At 31.3% G+C, this 21,740-nt stretch overlaps 1 protein-coding gene across 2 annotated transcripts in view; it reads right to left on the bottom strand.

Moving 5' to 3' along the window:
* Nucleotides 1-21,740, bottom strand: part of LOC145671174 (sodium-dependent neutral amino acid transporter B(0)AT3) — a 235,153-nt gene that overhangs the window by 47,324 nt on the left and 166,089 nt on the right. For both annotated transcript variants that reach the window (XR_014128460.1, XM_081740020.1), the window contains exons 2-4: nt 14,838-15,070; nt 9,366-9,590; nt 5,381-5,491 (exon numbers count right to left, since the gene is read on the bottom strand). Coding sequence is in view for 1 of the 2 variants with exons in the window: in XM_081740020.1 (XP_081596146.1) it covers nt 5,381-5,491; nt 9,366-9,590; nt 14,838-15,070 (569 nt within the window). In the remaining variant the exon portion in view is untranslated. The remainder of the gene's footprint in view (nt 1-5,380; nt 5,492-9,365; nt 9,591-14,837; nt 15,071-21,740) is intronic.

The following is a 21,740-nucleotide window of genomic DNA, read 5'->3' on the forward strand; positions in this document are numbered from 1 at the left end:
TAGATATAGATTTCATTAAATGCATTATACCTGCACAGTAGGCCTAAGACCTGGATTCAATTCTTGGCAGTCGCACTTTTTTCGCTCTTCAAATTTCATTCAATCCATACTTACAGAGCGTTTAGTGCTCAAAAAATACCTACAGAGCATTTGGTGCTGTCCATTATTTCCTCTATTCTGTCATATCCAAATATATGTTTATTTAAATAAGTTGTCTGAGAATTCAAATATGTTCTAGTTGTTCGATTTATTTCTAAATAATTTCCGATCTATTTGCTGAATAGCATAACATGAAATTTTAGCTGAAGGCTCCACGATTATGTCCTTTACGCTAAAGGAAATGGATGATTAATGAGAGCGATTTATTATTAAATAATTAGTGGGATCAGAATGTGGGAGGCAATGGGAGGACTGTTAAGAAAAAACATGAACACGATGTTGTTTACCACAAACTTCCTTGGGCTGAAATCAAACTAGGAACTCCTTGCATCAGAGGTGAGCGCTCTAACAATGAGCCACGATAGATCCCCACCGATGGTTCTATTGTTTGTACAAGTATTGTTTTGTATTGCTCGTATATACAGGGTGTTTCAAAACAACACCGACAATGTTTGGGAGGTGATTTCTGACACCAAGATAAGACAAAAAGTATAGATTAACCTGAGTGCACAAATGCTTCCTTTCGGAGTTATAGGCTGTCTTAGGAACTAGTATGTGCCCTCTACAAATATACATGTTTCAGAATCCTGCGGTACTTCCACAACATTTTTTTATCAAGGTAATTGGTGAGTACTTCAAATTATATGGCCATAGCCAGGCATATACCGGTAGCCAAACTCCCTCTATAAAAATTGTTGCATTAAGTACCTTAGGATTCTGAAACATGTATTTTTGAATAGCGCACATATTAGTTCCTAAGTGAAGTCTTAATCCGACTATGGTAGGTCCCATAGTTTTTGAGCTATGGAGCTTTAAATTTCATTTTTTCATGTTTTTGGCGGCCCATAACTCCAAAAAGAAGCATTTGTGCACGCAGATTGATCTATGCTTTTCATCTTATCTTGGTGCCAGGAATCACCTCCCAAACGTTGTCAGTTTTCTTGAAAGACCATGTATAACATATGTAGGTTGATATGAAGGCAAATTATTTATTAAATCAACACTTAAACATTAGCAGTATCCCTTAATAATCTTGAAATATTTTAGAATTTCATTATATAGTTGCTAATTAATAAGATTAAGCTGAAAAGAAAATGTGTATTAGGCATTTACGCAACATCTTATTTTTAAAAAAAAATATTATTATTTCATTAAATTATGAACTATGTATACAAGATATGTAGAAAATCAATTGCTTCAATCTAATTATACACTTTTCCTAAATGTAAATGGGTAATACATTATAGCTAACTGCTGGGAGGATAATCGTAGAAGACAATCGCTCATTTTCCATTCTAAATTGCAGGATCATCCTTTCAAACAAAACAAAAACAAAAAAAAAAAAAAAAAAAAAAAAACTACCCAGTTATGATTAAATCAAAGATTTATACTTTGAAGTCCAACACTGCTTCTGTTTTATAAGAGTAACTTTACCGTGTTATGATATTGTTTATCCTGAAGCCGTGACATCTTCACTAGATTGATCAGTATCAAATTTGGCTTACAAAATCTTTGGAGATTAATACTGAAATTATTTACTTACCTAAAATAACATATTTAAAATACTCACCTATTTGAACTTATTCCTTCTTAAAGAGCACAATGCAAAGCAACTATACCGTAACGTATTCCTGTTTAACATAAATGTAAGAAAAAATTGTTCAAGATACCACTCAAAGTGTAAGAAATAACCATAAAGGAAAAGTTATAATGTTTACTAATAATACAGTATTCTGTGTATTGTAAAGTATATTGCATTATTATTTTACTTGTTCAAATACATAAATAGAAATAACACTAATACTATATAATCTTACCTTTCTACCATTAAGCCAGGAAAAAATAAGTCAGAGAGTATTTTTGGTTTTGTGAACCGTACGGTCACAATGGTAGAGGATAGGCATCACTGATTTATCAGCTGCCTCATCATCTTCTTGTTCCTGTAAAAGTGCTTTTGAGGGAATACCTGCAAGAAATTCCACTCTTAACCTGCATGCAAAACTTTTATTAATGCACCGAAACATCCTGTCACTAAGCATTAAACTTTTCTATTTAAGAAAAAAATAATAATAATATGCTAAACCAAATGGATAAACCCTTTACGTAAAATATTAAACAATAACATTATCTAACACTACTGTGCAAACATATTTGCTGGTTCTTCATCCTCTGCCTTTGGGAAGTAACAGCGTCCGTTTTTTGTAAATGAAAACAATAAGAATTTATACAGACGAAAGGTATTTAAAACTACAAATAAATATTTCGGAACGGAAACGATTTGTTAAACTAAGTCCTATCTAATACTACCCACCTAAAAGAATTTGATTGTTTGAAATATAAATTTTTTTAAAAAGTTACATAATTACAAAATTACATATACAATATAGTCATACCCGAATCATGCCTTTTTTGGGTACCAGATTGATACCGTAACTTGAACATGCCTGTGAAATTAAAATACCGAAATTAATTTTAAATTTATTAACGCGTTGGTCTAATTTTGATTTTATTCCATTATCGAATTGGAGAAACGAGGGCGGCATGTTCATCTCATTCAGGACTGTCAATAAATGGAAGACAAAGGAGGGTGGGGTTGTCGGAGAGCTTTCCCAACCAATTCTTGACGAGTTGGGAAGATCGGCTGCCTAATTAAAAATAGTTGGTTATACTGTAATTTTGTAGATTTATATATCTTTTGATATTAATCTTAATTTCTAGTCTTATATTTATGATCATCTTTAAATTATTGGGTACCTTATTTTAATTCTTTCCCTCGAATTCTTAGAGCCTACAACTTTCATTTATTCTATAGTCATGAGTAAGATATGAATTTTTTGTATTTCAAATTGACAATTTACGTCTGCCTCTGTCTTTGTTAAAAGCACCAGGGGATCAATCGGTCTTTTACGCATTGAATTAACTGAAACTCCCTAGTTATAAGTATTAACAATGTGTCATATGTGACCACAGACTACTAAACCATATATGTGGAACAATAGATGATAATGAAAATTCCTCTTAATATTTAGAAAGAAGAAAGAACGTGTATAACCAATCATGTTTAATAAGAAAAGCCATTTCCCAAACAAAGAGTGATATTATAGGACTGGTAATAAATTTGAATTAAAATACTTATCATGGATGTGGAAGCTTTTCGATCACTTTCATACTTCATCGTTTACAGTAAATTCTTCAAAAGTACGATGTTCCTTAGTTTGATTTAAATTTGTATCAGTAAATTCTTCAAAAGTATGATGTTCCTTAGTTTTATTTCAATTTGTATCAGTAAATTCTTCAAAAGTACGATATTCCTTAGTTTGATTTCGATTTGCATCAGTAAATTCTTCAAAAGTACGATATTCCTTAGTTTGATTTCAATTTGTATCAGTAAATTCTTCAAAACGACGATATTCCTTAGTTTGATTTCTATTTGCATCAGTAAATTCTTCAAAAGTATGATATTCCTTAGTTTGATTTCTATTTGCATCAGTAAATTCTTCAAAAGTACGATATTCCTTAGTTTGATTTCTATTTGCATCAGAAATTCTTCAAAACGACGATATTCCTTAGTTGATTTCAACTTGTATCAGTAAATTCTTCAAAACGACGATATTCCTTAGTTTGATTTCCATTTGCATCAGTAAATTCTTCAAAAGTATGATATTCCTTAGTTTGATTTCAATTTGCATCAGAAATTCTTCAAAACGACGATATTCCTTAGTTGATTTCAACTTGTATCAGTAAATTCGTCAAAAGTACGATATTCCTTGATTTGATTTCAATTTGCATCAGTAAATTCTTCAAAATGACGATATTTCTTAGTTTGATTTCAATTTGCATCAGAAATTCTTCAAAGCGACGATATTCCTTAGTTTGGTTTCAATTTGCATCGACCCTGTGTTAACTTCTAAATGTGTTTTGTATGAATTTTGTTTCGTGTCTACTAAAAGTTCGTTTTCCTTATTATTGGAAACACGTTGAGGTTTACACGAAATTGAATATCTACAATAATAATAATAATTTCAAAGGACTATTTTTAACGCCTTTTTCATTTAATAGAATTTTAACATATATTTGTAAAATACGTTAAACTTATAAATTTTAATTTGTGTTCGATTTTAGGTATCGCATAACGAAATAACTTAAAATAACTCATAATTGTAATTTTGTAAATATTGAGTTAAGTGAAAATGCATCTGAATTATAAATAGGTGAACGGTATTTCTAAATCAAGGTATATAAAATAACAAGTAGCCCCAGTTCGCGTTTAGCGTCCTGATTGACTCCCTGTCCGTGACGTCATGTGGAGGGACTTTTACCAATCTTGAAACAGTATACCAACTAGCATAATTGCGTATGAAGTATTTCACTTCTTCTCTTGAAAAATACCTCGCGATACCCAAGGATGTTATAAAATAAAGGATCTGCCCATAGGTATTTCATCCTATTCACTGAGTGAAGCCAAAATCAACCGAGCATCGGCACATCTGATTGGCTACTCTCGTTTCCGCCATACATGTTGGCTCAAAACATTGCGATCTTCACATGTAGACATGTAATGCGTCTGTCGTTTATCTTTATTTAAGTCTTTGCTTAAATTTATATTATACAATGGTTACATGCAGCACGTATGGAGTTAGAAGGAATTACCCGGAATAACCTTTCACAGGTAAGAAAATCACCAATCATACGATAGGTTAGGCTGTGACGCATGGCTTCACGATTTTGTGAAATGGGCAGACCCTCTATTTTATAACATCTTTAGCGATACCTCCACGTGACGTCACCGACCGCAAAGTATCCTGGGTAAAATGAGAGCAGGAAGGCTGAATCGAGAGTCTCCTGTTTCTAAATTATAAGGAAAATAATAAGTTTTCATATCTTTCTAACACATACTAAATTAACGATTGAATACCACAATGCAATAACGTTAATGCATAATGCATGAATCATTATTCCATGGAGGTATTCAATCATTAATAAAATATATGTCTAACGCTTAATTAATAGTATCGTTTAAATACTGTATTATAAACAAACTATATACCAAACAACCAAACAATAATCTACAACTAATTTCCCTTATTACTATAATATGATTCTAGCTACACTTGCGAGCCTACGATAATGCAAACATTAAATTGAAATACGTAGTACTCTCATAAATTATTATATAAAACACATACTTCTGAAGTAAAATACGCATTTTCTAAACCGTTACCTTAGGCTTGTACATATGAATAAGTCCTACTCCAGCTCCTTTTAATGTGACCGCTCGTCCGAAAAATATTGTCAACACAATGTATGGAAACAATGCGGTGAAGTACACAACCTGAAACATTAAAAAAGTTTTATAAAAACTCGGGTAAATCGCAACCCCAACAACTATAACTAGATTTAAATACACGTGAATATATTCTCCCTTAAGAGCCTGACATACTAAAAATAGTACAAAATTTGCCATTTTTCTTTTGATTGTTTTTCATAAGTGAAAGGGGATAATGAAAGGCAACTTACCACAATCATAGATAATGTTATTCTACAACAGAAAATATGACCTGAAGAATTTTCTGTGTTACCGTCCATAGAAATTACAGTGTTGCCAGAATAACAATTCTCCCAAAATCTAAGTTAAGGCAGCGACTAGAGGAATGAATTCAACTGCATTTGATTACGTATCATGTTGTCTTGGAATCCTGTGAACTATTTTTGAAATAACATTATTATTTAATTTTAATAACTGTATATTACAACTATTTTGTTTATTACAAACTAAATGTAACTATTATTTAAAAAGTAGTTCACAGGATACCAAAACAATATAATACGTAATCAAATGTAGTTGAGTTCGTTCCTCTAGTCGCTGCTTTAACTTAGATTTTGGGGGATTTTTATTCTGGCAATACTGTAATTTCTATGGATGGTAATATTGAAAATTCTTCAGATTCATATTTTCTGTTGTAGAATAACATTATCTATGATTGTGGTGAGTTCCATTTCATTATCTCCTTTCACTTAAGAATAAACAAGCTAAAAAAAAGAAAAAAAAAAGAAAAAAGAAATGGCAAGTTTTGTATTATTTTTAGTATGTCAGGTTCTTAATATGTTGCGGGACATTCAACTATAAAATTTCATTTCATTTCTTTTTTAATTTCTAAAACTGTTATTATGATTCTTTAAGCATAAAACAAAACATCATTTTAAAAAAATATGCATTTAAAATATTTCATGTAACAGTTCAATCGACTATGATGATTGAATAGCTGCAAGCTGTAAAGTTGGCCGACTTGAATATTTATCCATGAATTGGTATGTATAAAAAATTCAAAGCCACAGTCAAATACCAGGGATCAAGTATCAAGCACAAGTGTTCTGTTACAGTATTTTGATATGTCCATCACCTCCAAATTGTTTTATATACAGCGTTTACCAATAACAGCATCGGAACTTTAAAATGAGATAGAACTAAAACTATAAGTGATAATGAAAATAATTTCTTTCTTATTGTGAAAAGCAATCAATAGCATTTTGTTTTGAAAGTAATGTTCAAATGTTCTTCTCTGCTACAAGTATCACAAATATCCGTAAATATCCAAATTTTTGAAGTAATAACAGTAACAACGCAAGTAAGACGGACGTATCGATGCACATGAGAAGTACTTTGGTGTCGAATACTGTGCCCAGCGATGCACTAGGCTAATTGTCCCCCGGGGCAAGAACTCGCCTTAGCGCCCTCTCCTGACCAACAAAACCAAAACGCTCACCGACTACACCTGATATTGGCATCACAGAGTAATTCTCCTATTCAATTTTGTCTTCAAGTAGTAAAGCTTAATTTCAAAATCAGAGTACATAATTTAATTTTCTAGTACAAGTTAAAACACCAAACTAATTAGTATTTGATTGCCAAATAGACTGAGAGTAGCATGTTTGACATATTCTTATAGTCTTATCATAATAACTGCTAATCACAATGTTTTTGGAATTATATCGGGATGTGCATATGTATAGAATGAATCAACAGTCTGTTGCTTTAGAATAGAATATTTAATAATTATAACACACAGTCAAGCTGTTGTCTCGATTATTATACTCGGACATTTTGCTAATCTCATAAATCGATGTAAGTTAAAACACAAAAAGCTGGAACTAAAATTTAACTTTACGGGCTCTTTTGGCTGCAAAGGATTTTACAATGACCTCAAAAGATAGTCTTTGCAGCTAACTTATGCTCTGTGGATATGATCCTAAGGTTAGTGGGTCGTTATTGTTCTGTAAGTTTCTGAGGTTAATTTTTTTATGATTTTTAGTTTTCTAAAACTCTTTTCCTTGTATTATAGTAAAAGTAAATCCAGTTTTTCAGCCTCTTCAATCCGGCGCCGAGGCACAAGCCCCGTTTGGCCCTCCGCCCCTTAGTTACATCACTGACTATGCCCATGATATAACGTACTTCTAACAATTAGGAACAAAGTTACATGGGATTGAAAATTTGACTTTCTTCAAGAAACTTTATTTCGAAAATGTGCTTAGATAAGTATCACATGTAATCACATCGGCGGTTTTCAATAAAAAAAAAGAGCTCATAATACCGTTTATAGTAATTTGATGTTTCAACCTGTTCCAGAGAACTAATTATACGGTAGTATTCGACACTAAGGTACTGCCGATGCGAATTAACACGTTAGTCTGACCTGTGTTATTACTATTGCAGATGCATCCTAAATTCATGGATGTTTGGGATACTGTACTGTCCTTAGTTTGTAACACTAAAATAATAAATATGGTATTGTAAACTTTCATTTAACATGTAGATTTAAAATATGTAATAACTTGACCTAGTGCCGTTTTAAAAAATATAACTTTATATTTAGTTGGCAATACTGTCTTACGTATTAAACTGTAGTGTAGAGTATGACAAATAATGTTCCATTGTCGATATTTGCATGTTAAAAAATTCATTGAGTTTTACCAATTCGTTTAAAGGTCACTAGGACGTTTCAAGACAAAATGGTTCACCCTACATATTCTTTTTCTTAAAACAGATATTGAACTAAAGATGTATTTGTATGTTTGTTGCCTATATTGTATTTTTAATATTTTTGTATATAGATGTATTGCTATGAATTATATTACATTTTATGTACCGCACTGTCTTATTTGTTTCCTGTCACTGTACTCTTTCTGCACACAGTATTGACAACACCACACACACAAATAAATAAATAAATAAAATAAAAATAAAATAAAATAAAATAAAATAAAATAAAATAAAATAAAATAAAATAAAATAAAATAAAAGTTCCGAGTACCGGACCCCAGGATATGAATTCGATGTATTTCGTTATACATAATCCAAATTTCGAAACCCCAGGACGATCGACCGTGTCATTTTTTTTTATGGGCTAAAAACTTTAGCGATTTTGGATAGGGAAGACACACATAACACAGCCATACAAAAAACAGAAGTTCTGTGCAGTACTCCAGGGTATTGATTCGATATATTTTGTTACACATAATCCAAATTTCGAAACCCCAGGACGATTGACCGTGTCAATTTTGTTCTATGAGCGAAAAACGTGTGTGGTCTTACGTGTATTCTCTCTATCCAAAATCGCCTAACCTTTCCGGCCATATATATATAAAGACACTGTCGATCGTCTTAAGGTTTCGAAATTTCGACTCTGTATAACAAAATACATCGAATCCATACCCTGGGGTTCACTGCACAGAACTTTGGTTGTATGGCTGTCTCACGTGTATTCTCCCTATCCAAAATCGCTAAAGTTTTTCGCCCATAAAAAAAATTGACACGGTCGATCGTTCTGGGGTTTCGAAATTTGGATTCTGTATAACAAAATACATCGAATCCATACCCTGGGGTTCACTGCACAGAATTTTGGTTGTATGGCTGTCTCACGTGTATTCTCCCTATCCAAAACCGCTAAAGTTTTTCGCCCGTAAAAAAAAATGACAAGGTCGATCGTCCTGGGGTTTTGAAATTTGGATTGTGTATAATAAAATGCATCGAATCCACACCTTGGGGTCCGGTGCTCAGAACTTTTATTTTTCTGTTCGGTGTAGCTGTGTAATGAGTCAACTTAAACATCTAAGCTAATAGTAAATAAATAGGTAAAATAAATGACTCAAGAGAAACAGATTTTCGAACTGATACGATAGGCAATTATACAATATATATGTAAATTTACCTTTCCTGACGACTGAATTCCTCTCATTACGATAAAGAACACTACAATCCACGACAATAGAAGGCAAAGGACAATCCACCATTTCAGGCCACCTGGTTCCTCCATACTTGGTGACACATCTAACGTGTCTCGATACCAGAAGTACGCTGTTTCGGATGATAAGTCACATTCTTCTACTACAGTACCATTACTATCTGTTGGACATACACTCCACGGCAATGGTGACTGGAAAATATAAATATTAAATGTACATTAAAATTTCAGAAATTATCAGCTTTTAATGACAATTTGTTTATTTTGTATAAAGGTAACGAGTTACAGAAAGAATTCAACAATTGTCTCCGTATAAAGTATTTTGGATTTAAGCGCAATTAAAGTTTATTCTATGAAAATGAACACAGTTCAAAAATTTAATTAAATTTTCAGAAGAATGAAAGAATATATGTTTTGTCTATAAAGAAGTTGCATATTTCAACATTGTATTCGCAATAGAACACATGTTCTAAAATTACATGTAAATCCATTATCAACGTACCAAATTATTTGTGAAAATCACAGATAGTTTTCGCAATTTCCTAGAAAATTGAAAGTGTGTATATTACCTTTGACTTTTAAAAGTCTACTGGAATGACTAGCTTTATAGATATAGATAGATAGATAGATAAATTTAGATATAGAAAGATAGATATAATCTTAAGAAGTTTGAAATTATGAACAACGATATTGTCAGAAATCTATTTCCTTTCATCTCCTTTCACTGACTTAAAGAATTAGTTTCTGAACTCTACTAAATCAAATGAAAAGCCAAGTATTAAAATGAATGAAAATTGATTCTAAAGCAAACAAGGTAATATTCAGAACACAATAACGAATCATCTTGTGGGCGTCTTTAGTCATCATCAGTAGCAATAACAACGAATAAATAATATTTGAAAGACTTTGGTACTTTACACCATAAATGTTTTGGAAAATGCAAGAACACTTTTGAAGAAACTTTTGTTCAAGTAAGAAATAGATATTGGGAATATATGAGTATACTGCTTAAATATATTGACTGATAGAACGTATGGAACATATCAAGATAAAAATAATATTAACTTATTTATACTCCTAGAAGCTGAAATGGTTTCCAATATTTCGGATACAAAAGCAAGAACCCATTTTCAAGGACCATAAAGCATGTGTAATACCTCACTTTTTAAAAATGTATTGAAATTATTGGCATTTTATATAGATATAGATATAGATAGCCCTATAGATATAGATATAAATATAGATATAGATATAGATAGATACAGATATAGAAAGATAGACATAATCTTTAGAAGTTTGAAAATGTGAAGAACGATACAATCAGAAGTTAGAAATCTATATTTCTTGTATATTTGAAAACTATCAAAAGTAAATCAAGAAATGAAAAGTCTACTAAGTTAACTGAAAAGTAAACATATTATGCAATAAGATCTTCACGTACTTATTACTTTAATATCAGTGAACATTTTACGAAGTAACGTATTGTTGAACCACTAACTCTTATGTGGGGCTTAACAATACTTTCACTTCTCCGGAAAATTATATTTTGTGAAAGAAAGAGAGTGCAAGTATATATTAATACTTACATATACCTATAAGGTAAAAATAACAAATTTCTAACAGGGTAATAATTGTGTAAAATGCACTTTTCACATAAAACATAATTTTACGGGGAAACGGAAAGTATTGTAAAGACCCCACATAATAGTTAATTGATCAAAAATATGTTACTTCATCTAGAAAAGAAAATATTTACTGGTATTGAAGTGATAAACTTGTGAAGAAAATCTTACTGCATAACGTGTTTTAGCTTCTATGGTCTCTGAAAATAGATTCTCGTTTACATATCAGGAATATTGGAAATCATTTCAGCTTCTAGAAATACCAAAAAAAAAAAAGCATTATTTTTGTCTTATACTTAATATACCTACATCATAAAGTACTGTATAGAGAGTACTGATATAAATTTAGCAAAACATTTAGACAGTCGTATTTAGTTTCATCGTCAGAGCCATATTTGAGGCTCGTGCTAACTGAAGAAGAATATAAGATACACCCGAAATATTCATATTGTTGTAACTTCATCCATATTGATTCTGAAACTATTACTTTAATAATTAAAACTTTTCTGACCAGAGTATATACTTATTTATTAAAATTAAAAATTTCAATAACTGAACATTTATCTTCATTAGATGTCTTGTGAAGGTAACATTAAGTTATTGAAACTGTTACGACTTAATTTTAATTTTAATAATTAAGTATATATTCTGGTCAGAAAAGTTTTAATCATATCGTTGGTATTACCAACTAATACTTGAATTTCATCAAGTTATATCCTGATTAACTTAAAAATCATATTGCTTGAATTTCTTGTTGTTCCAGCTAAGGCTTTCCTGCAAAATACTCTAAACTTGTTTTGATTTTTTCTTCTTCTTCTTCTTGCTTTCCTTACTTAATTAAGTTATACACAAATTTTCCATTTAAAGACGTACACTCATGTCCAAAATTATTGTCGCATGTCTATAAATATGTTGTTGTAGGAATATAATTTGATAACGAATTCGCCCGGTATTTCTAATAACGTTAGTATGTGTATAATCGGCAAAGACATGTATGTGTCATATTTCATGTCAAAAGAGCAGTAAATAAAAACAATAAAACGAAAATAAAACTTTGTTGTCCATGTAGCAACATTGTGTTTTACTTATTCTAATTTTCGTATTTATAATTCTTTTCGTATGAAATTTACCACAAATATACATTTCCCGATTATACACATAGTATCAGTATTAAAAGTACTCTTCAAAATCATTATCAAATTATATTCTTAAAAGAAAACAGTTATAGATATGCGACAATCATTTTGGACATGAGTGTACATAAGTTCTGATTTCACATTAGACTGTAGATCAACGTCTTACACAGCTGAAAAGGGATCTTAAATTGAAACTAACTAACGAATTAATCAACGTGTACAGTACTAGACAAAAGTTTCCTATTACCCCGGTTTCAGAGAGCATCTACTGTTCACCTATTACTTTGCCACGAGAATTTTGTCACCATGTGTCAGAGATACTTCTGTCTAAAGCATAAAATTTGTAGAAGTTGAATCGAGACCTGAGATACATTGCAAATTATTTGTTTAACAATAATTCTTAAATGTATACTAAAAAATGACAATTTGTAATAGATATTGCATAATATAAAAACAAAAATGTGAAAGGTGAGGCAACATATATGTCATTTGTTTGACATACATAGGCATAAATGGTCAATGTAGTAACAAAAATTTGAAAGAAAAATAAGTTTTACACATTTTGTAGGTTAATATATATATATATATCTTATTGATATGAGATGTATGATATGTTTAAAATGCCAAACATACCATATTTTGAAAAGTATTTACGATAACTTTGAATGTCCAATTGTTGTTCAATGAAATAGAATGACGAGCATTACATATACGCTCACATTGAGTTTCTATCCTTCAAACAAGTTAATATGCTTCCTCACCTTTCAAATTTTCGTTTACATCATGCAATGTCTATTATAAATACTTCTTTTCTTTTTTGTGTATTTTAAGAATTATAACTACAATATGAGCAGCAGTATTTCTGTGATCTTGACTCAACTGTCATCAAATTTTATGCTTTACGCAGGAGTATCTCTGATATACAGGGGCAAAGTTCTTGTGTCAACATAATAGATCCACAGCAGAGTCTCATTCAAATCCGAGGTGACCGAAAATTTGGACCATTACTATACATTTTTGAAAGTGAAATTATTTCGTTAACAGGATGTAATAAGTATATTCTACAAATGTACAGATAGCTACAAGTGTATGTATATACAGAGGGTTGATTAATTCGTGTGTCAATTTCATTTGTTCACTGTGCAAAAGTCTTATGAGGTAAAGCCGTGCAACTTGGTGTAACATTAGACGAAGGACATAAGTTTTGTTTCGCCATAGAAGCATGTTACTTGTACTAAAGATTGAAGAGATATAGGTTCAAAGGTCAAATTTCGATTTTTTTTTTTTCCTTATGGGATTGCAATGGTAAATTCTGAAAGAGCCTGAAAAAACGTAAATCGAAGTGATAACAAAGAAAAAGCTGTATGGTATGATTCTATGTCACAAGCCGACCAAATATGCATCAATCAAGTGTCATGGTCAGAGGTCACTGTCAGATCAAGGTCACAGATCACCTTGAGAACCCATTTGACATGATGAGGTACGGACATTGCGTTGTTTTCAGTGTATTCAAATGGGTTCTCAAGATGACCTGTGACCTTGATCTGACCGTGACCTCTGACCATGACACTTGATTGACGCATATTTGGTCGGCTTGCGACATAGAATCATATCATACAGCTTTTTCTTTGTTATCACTTAGATTTACGTTTTTTCAGGCTCTTTCAAAATTTACCATTGCAATCCCATAAGGAAAAAAAAAAATCGAAATTTGACCTTTGAACCTATATCTTTTCAATCTTTAGCACAAGTGACATGCTTCTATGGCCAAACAAAACTTATGTCCTTCGTCTAAAGTTACACCAAATTGCACGGCTTTCCCTCATACCATTTTTGCACCGTGAACAAATGAAATTGACTCACGAATTAATCAACCCTCTGTGTATATATATTTGCTTTACCGTTTAGCTTACACTGATCTCGAGATTTCCTGTAAGCTGGAATATTGTGCGTACAATTATATTTGCTTACTTGAAATGAATTAAAGAAGTAGTAAAAGCACCAAGTGATGATGACGTTGTAGTACAATTATATTTGCTTACTTGAAATGAGTTAAAGAAGTAGTAAAAACACCAAGTGATGATGACGTTGTAGTACAATTATATTTGCTTACTTGAAATGAGTTAAAGAAGTAGTAAAAACACCAAGTGATGATGACGTTGTAGTACAATTATATTTGCTTACTTGAAATGAGTTATAGAAGTAGTAAAAACACCAAGTGATGATGACGTTGTAGTACAATTATATTTGCTTACTTGAAATGAGTTAAAGAAGTAGTAAAAACACCAAGTGATGATGACGTTGTAGTACAATTATATTTGCTTACTTGAAATGAGTTAAAGAAGTAGTAAAAACACCAAGTGATGATGACGTTGTAGTACAATTATATTTGCTTACTTGAAATGAGTTAAAGAAGTAGTAAAAACACCAAGTGATGATAACATTGTAGTACAATTATATTTGCTTACTTGAAATGAGTTAAAGAAGTAGTAAAAACACCAAGTGATGATGACGTTGTAGTACAATTATATTTGCTTACTTGAAATGAGTTATAGAAGTAGTAAAAACACCAAGTAATGATGACGTTGTAGTACAATTATATTTGCTTACTTGAAATGAGTTAAAGAAGTAGTAAAAACACCAAGTAATGATGACGTTGTAGTACAATTATATTTGCTTACTTGAAATGAGTTAAAGAAGTAGTAAAAACACCAAGTAATGATGACGTTGTAGTACAGAGCAACAAAGAACGTCACTACGCAGCTGGCTATTCCTATACCACCGAGCCACGGATGGATTGTATTCCAAACACCCAAGGAACCCAATCGCATCTTCTGACCAATGCCAAGCTCCACTAAGAACAAAGGAATTCCTTCTAGGATTAACATTATCACAAAAGGAATGAGAAAGGCACCTGGAAAGACACACACAAAAAAGCATAATTAGTAATTAAAAGGATGACAAGAAAAAGGACAATTATCATTTTATGGCAATTATTCAGGGTTCCTACTGATCTGGAGAAATCTATTTCCCTGACTTTTCCCTGACCTTTGGCAGGAAATTCTGACTTTCATGACAGGTGTCGGATGACGTTGACATATAAATAAGGAATAAATAACGGTGAATATTTATATACGAGAACATTTATTCTATAGAGACAAATAGTAATCAATTGCTCATACGTACATTCTACTTACCTCCCATAAAAAATCTAAGCAACGTCTCATACTGTGATCAAATAAGCTGAAATTGGTGTACAATTAATGTTAGAAAAAATAAGTTTTACAAACTTTCCCTGATTTCCAGTCTTTTTCCCTGAACTTCCCTGACCTGCACCATTTACCCTGAGTTTTCCTGACTTTACTGATCAGTAGGAACCCTGTTATTTTACATACATTGATAATTATTTTATACATTTGACATAGATTTTACGTAATTTAAAGCGTACGTTCAAGTAAATTAGTGTAATGCAATTTAGTATGTCTTATAACTGTTGAAGATCTGACAAAGGAGTGTTCAATAAAACTCTCCAGTGATTTCTGGTAGTCATAGGTGAATGAAATTGTGTAATGAATAATGATGCATGCTTGCATATTATGATACAGTATAAATTGAAGACCTCGGTGCAAGAAGGGGACAGCTTCACTTTTTGAAATTTTTCAGGAATCACAAAAAAAGTTTTAAAAATGCATTTTTAAAGATTTTGTCTTTATATTTAACTTTATGTTAGAATTCGCCTCTATGAAACCAATTTTAATGATATTTTAATAAAATATTATGTTATCTATGTGTAAATTAATTGTTATGTATTGGAGATATCCCGTTCTTGCTCCAAATACCTATAATAATCCAAATAATATTTGGTTCTAATACGAAAACAATGAATGTCCTTTCCTTTAATATCTTATGAAATATTGTCTGGAGCTGTACCGTTCTTGTACAGAATGAAAGAGAATAGTTTTATATACTCGTTGGAGTCATACGAGAACAGAACGAACAGGTTCCGTCCTTTTTTTATATATATATGTATATATGCATATATAAAGCAACACAATCCAACTAACTTCCCAGAACATGACAACGGTGTATGGGCCAGATCCAGATGACCCATCTCACAATATAAAGCACTATTATCACCAATTCAAATCTGAGTGATGTCGAGTGAAATGGCTTATTTTTGGGGTCAACCACAGTCACTTTTCGACGGACGTACCGCTAAGTCAACCATATTCGAAGGTGATAGAATAAAATTACCAAAATAACTGACAGAGATTAGATTGGTGTAGGGTCTGTAGAAAAATTATCCAGAAGTACATGTATATGCTGAAAATGTCAGCAGTAAAATCCTGTTTCCTCTCATCTTTTAGGAGGACCGAGTCAGCTGTTTCCGTGGACTTTATCTAATCCTGTTTCCTCTCACCTTTTAGGAGGACCGAGTCAGCTGTTTCCGTGAAATTTATCTGTGTAAGAAAGAACTTTTAACTAGATTTATAGCATGACATGAAACAAAGAAAAAACTTGTTTTAACTAAGTGTAAGAAAGAAACAAAGAAAGAACTTTTAACTAGACTTATAGCATGACATGAAACAAAGAAAGAACTTATTTTAACTAAGTGTAAGAAAGAAACAAAGAAAGAACTTTTAACTAGACTTATAGCATGACATGAAACAAATAAAGAACTTGTTTTAACTAAGTGTAAGAAAGAACTTTTAACTAGACTTATAGCATGACATGAAACAAAGAAAAAACTTGTTTTAACTGTGTAAGAAAGAAACAAAGAAAGAACTTTTAACTAGACTTATAGCATGACATGAAACAAAGAAAGAACTTGTTTTAACTAAGTGTAAGAAAGAAACAAAGAAAGAACTTTTAACTAGACTTATAGCATGACATGAAACAAAGAAATAACTTTTTTTTTATCTAAGTGTAAGAAAGAAACAAAGAAAGATTATAGCATGACATGAAACATGGGTTCATCACTATAAACTCAACACTTTGATCTCCCATTTTCTGAAAGACGCGTACTTTGTTGTGTGGTATTTGAAGGAACTAATTACGTTCCATTGTTATTGAAATAACAATAAGTCATTACAATGGGAAGGCCTGAAATGCTTTCTAACGGTCTTAGTCGTAACAAGACAATGTTTCCGTCTTGCAGTTTAAATATCGCGCCTTTTGAGGCTAAGAAATTCCTCATTATCCCATTTATTCACTCAACCTTGAATCATCGACCCATCTCTTTCCATTAAATTACACATTGTGAAAGGTACGTACTTCCCAAATAATGACAGATTGATTACAGAAAAGGAATCATGGCTTCAGTCCCAATCTATAAAACTGATATCCGCAGCTGCATAAAATGATGGGTCACAACTATGTAGATATGTCCTCCTTCGAGTCCGTAGAAAGTATGACGAAGAAATCTCTGTTAAACACTTTTCGTATAATAACGTAGTATTTAACACTCCGTACTACTAGCATAACTATTCCAAATACATTTCTTCCGGAAGCAGTTTCATACAGCAGATAAAAACAAGTTACTGGCAACAGCACATCTGAATTCATTCTGTGGAACAGATGCTTCTTATTTTGTTTTCTGTAAACATTGTAACATGTGTACAGCTTACTAGAAAACATAGTTCATTTAAATTTCAATCACGCTAATGATTAAAACGATGCAAATCACTTCGTATATATAAATATAAGGAAGATCCTAGCACAAATCTTTGAGCTACTCAATTTTTTAACTTAACAAAGGATGGTTAACCGGTATCATTGGTTGTAGATTTTTAAGTAGGGCTTCATCGTGTTACTGCATTTTCAGCTATGTATGTGAAACTTCACCAGCAATATATGCATAACAAAGTGTGTCAAAAGCTTTCTTTAAATCTACCATTGTTGTACTTCGTATTAATTGACTTTCAACTGCTAATATAGTTTGTTTATATATATATATATATATATATATATATATATATATATATATATATATATATATATATATATATATATATATATCATTTTGCTCTTTTTATTTCTAGCTTCAATTTTATACTTTTTTAAGCTTATCATAAGCAAGTTTAAAATTATCCAATTTTATCCATATTGAATAGAGTTTATAAGTGTATCTTGTTTTAACTCTGTGTGTGTTAATTTGCTTACAATGAAAACATAACAGCAATAAAGAAAAAGTTAACAAATTTTAATACTTGAGCCTAAAAATAAAAATAATACCATAAAAAATGAAAGTATATTAGTGGCAGAAAATACATCTTACTGTACTATGAAAAATTTTCTATTGTCCCGACTAATCAAAGAGATTAAAAGGGAATTCCCATACATACGTACAAGCACAAATTTCCTGCTATATTGTATGGATGCGCAAACTAAGCGCTAGCTTGGGGCATAAGTGTGGAATATGCTAAACTTGAGTTCGAATCCTCTAAGAAAGAAATATTCGGGTCATATACATTTTAGACAGTTAATTTTAACAAATGTTGACAGGTTTTACCAAATTATTTTTAAAATAACCAATATTATGTCATATATATATATATATATATATATATATATATATATAGAGAGAGAGAGAGAGAGAGAGAGATACATAGATATAGGTATAGATTGATGCGTGCAAGTATGAAGAAATTTCTTTCCTTTAATTTTTGTTCTTGCAATCGAAATAATTGTTCCCCTGACATTTTCCTTAAAATAATAATAATTTTAAAAGAAAGAAAGACACCCCTCGTACTATTACGTACCCAATGGAATAAATAACAACAGGAAACATGACACAACGGTAACGGATAACGTTTAATGACCTGATATGTTTCCGATCTTACGTACGTTATCTGGTATGCTTGGTATCATATGGTATGTTTCCTGTCTTACGTAAAATATGTAGAAACAAAATAGCCCTTGTCATTTGTATCCGTTCCTAAGAATGAATATGATCCTTCAAGAATAAAATCCGTATTTTGGGCCTTATGTAATAACTGTAGACACAAATTAGGTATGCTCATTTCCTGTTAGTAGATCAAATTTGATTCCGTTCCTAAAAAACAATGAGTAGCCTATGGTATTTTGAGAATGAAAGCCATATTTCAGGACTTGTGTAACAACTAGAAACAACGTAATAGGTATTCTCAAATTCCGTTACTGGCATCAAATTTGCTTCCGTTCCTAAGAATGCGTATGATGTTTCAAAAATGAAATGCATTTTACTGGTCTAATTATTGCAAATCTTGACCTTATTGGTATTCAAATGTACTCTTTACTGGATATATATATATATATATATATATATATATATATATATATATATATATATATATATATATATATATATATATATATATATATATATATATATATGTATGTGTGTGTGTGTGTGTGTGTGTGTGTGTGTAATGTTACTTTTAGCTGGATATATATACACAATGTTTAATTTAGCTACTGCTTCCTGGAATTGGTGTGTGGAAAATTATGGAGCATTGCCAAAAATTCTGGTTTATAAAACAAGAAATGGTAGAAAGAACCTTGCATAACGGACGTAATGGTGGATACTGGCATGCTTCCGACAAAAGAAATAAATTCTAGTACGTGACAATGGAGAAGTAAACTATACAGCACAAGTCATTCATTCTTGTGGCATTTGTTCAATGAGATACTTATTGAGAGAGATTACACAAAAACACATATTTTGTAAAGTTGGTGATTTAAAAAAAATATATATATATATATAAAAATTATAAGGTGTATTAGTCGTAGGTGTAGGTGACCCCCACTCACTTTTAGACTGCTTATCATTGTTTCCAAGTAAATTGTCTGTGGAGACATTACCCTACCCGAAAAACTCATCATTACAAGGTAAATACTTTAAAAAAAAAAAGTCATATTCACTTTTAGAAAGAACCATTGGCGTGGTCTCGGCTGCATTTATTGCCATTGGGACGAACACATCCTAAGCGGAGTAGTGGTCAAAATAGCAAACAGAATTCTAAAAGCAAAGTTCTCGTTGGAATCTTTTAAAACACGTTGCAAAATTTTGTGTTCATCAATGTTTAGTATAATGGTTAGTTTATTTCCATTAACAGTTAAAAATAATACTGGAACCTAACAAACCAGTTCAGGGACAATCTGTTTCTGAAAACTTTCGTTCAAAATATGTAACCGTTTGGTCGCAAACTGAAAACTTTGATAACTGCTGACACATCTTATCTAATTGTCAATCAAAGTTGATCGTAAAACACACAATAATTGAAATGATCGCAAACAGTAGTATACCTTTTTCGATTTTTAAAAAAAGTTCTTTCATCTGATACTAGGGGTTATTTCCTGGAGTTTGGCCATGTAATTTCTAAACATACTTATATATATATATATATATATTGTATATATATATATAATATATATACAGTGGCGTATTTACGATTTTGTTTCGGGAGGGGCTTTGCTAACTTTCGGGGGGGGGCTTTGCCTGAAAATGTGAAAATTCTGCAAGATATTTCATATACTTTACTACAGTAAGTAAGATTTCGGGGGGGGCTTAAGCCCGGAAGCCACCCCCCTAAATACGCCACTGTATATATATATATATTATATATAAAACAGAAAGGTCCTTTCTATTTATATAGGAGCTCTATGGAATTATCTATCTAAATAAACAATCAAATGAAGAAACATCAACAAGTAAGAAACGACAATTATTTTATTATATACATATTTAATCGCGTAGAAGACTTTCATAAAACATTTTTATACTCCAGAAATAAATTTTATCATATATTCCATATAAAATAGGAAATAATGCATAGATAATAGTTAGTAGCTACAATTTATAATAGTTTTTGTTTCAAAAATAATTTAGTTTTTGTAAGTTAGATACTTAGCAGTGAAACCGATGGTTGCCCACATAGACAGGTTTCACTGTACTAATTAAAAAAAAAAAGTGTTCGTCTTATGCAGTGATGCCACCTGAAATGTTACAAAATTCCATCTCTAGAGGGAGAAATTCTCATTTCGTTCTTGAACTTCCCATGCTGTACTAAATTACAAAAATTCAAAACTTATAAAATATGAAAACTGAAACTACCGTATGCCACTCACTTTCTTCAATATATGAGTGAATTATTTGTAAATTCCGATCTTCTACGTTTATCAAATAGTTTATGAAAAAGTATCTTCCTTAACTACACGAAATGCTTGAAAATGCTTATTGTATGTCATTCACTTCTTCAATATATGAGTGAATTATTCGTAAATTCCGATCTTCTACGTTTATCAAATAGTTTATGAAAAAGTAGCTTCCTTGACTACAAGAAATGCTTGAAAATGCTTATTGTATGTCATTCACTTCTTCAATATATGAGTGAATTATCCGTAAAGTCCGACCTTCTACGTTTATCAAATAGTTTATGAAAAAATATCTTTCTTAACTACAAGAAATGCTTGAAAATGTTGAAGAAAATAAGTAAATGTTGTTATCAGAACTTCATATTTTAAACACACTTTTGTGCTGTAGTCTTCTATGGAACGTAACGAAACTAGACAAGCGAGTTACTACGTGTCGAACGTTTTGAAAG

Source organism: Thermobia domestica, chromosome 2 (assembly GCF_964235325.1).
Source record: "Thermobia domestica chromosome 2, izTheDome1.hap1.1, whole genome shotgun sequence".
NCBI classification, from domain to species: domain Eukaryota; kingdom Metazoa; phylum Arthropoda; class Insecta; order Zygentoma; family Lepismatidae; genus Thermobia; species Thermobia domestica.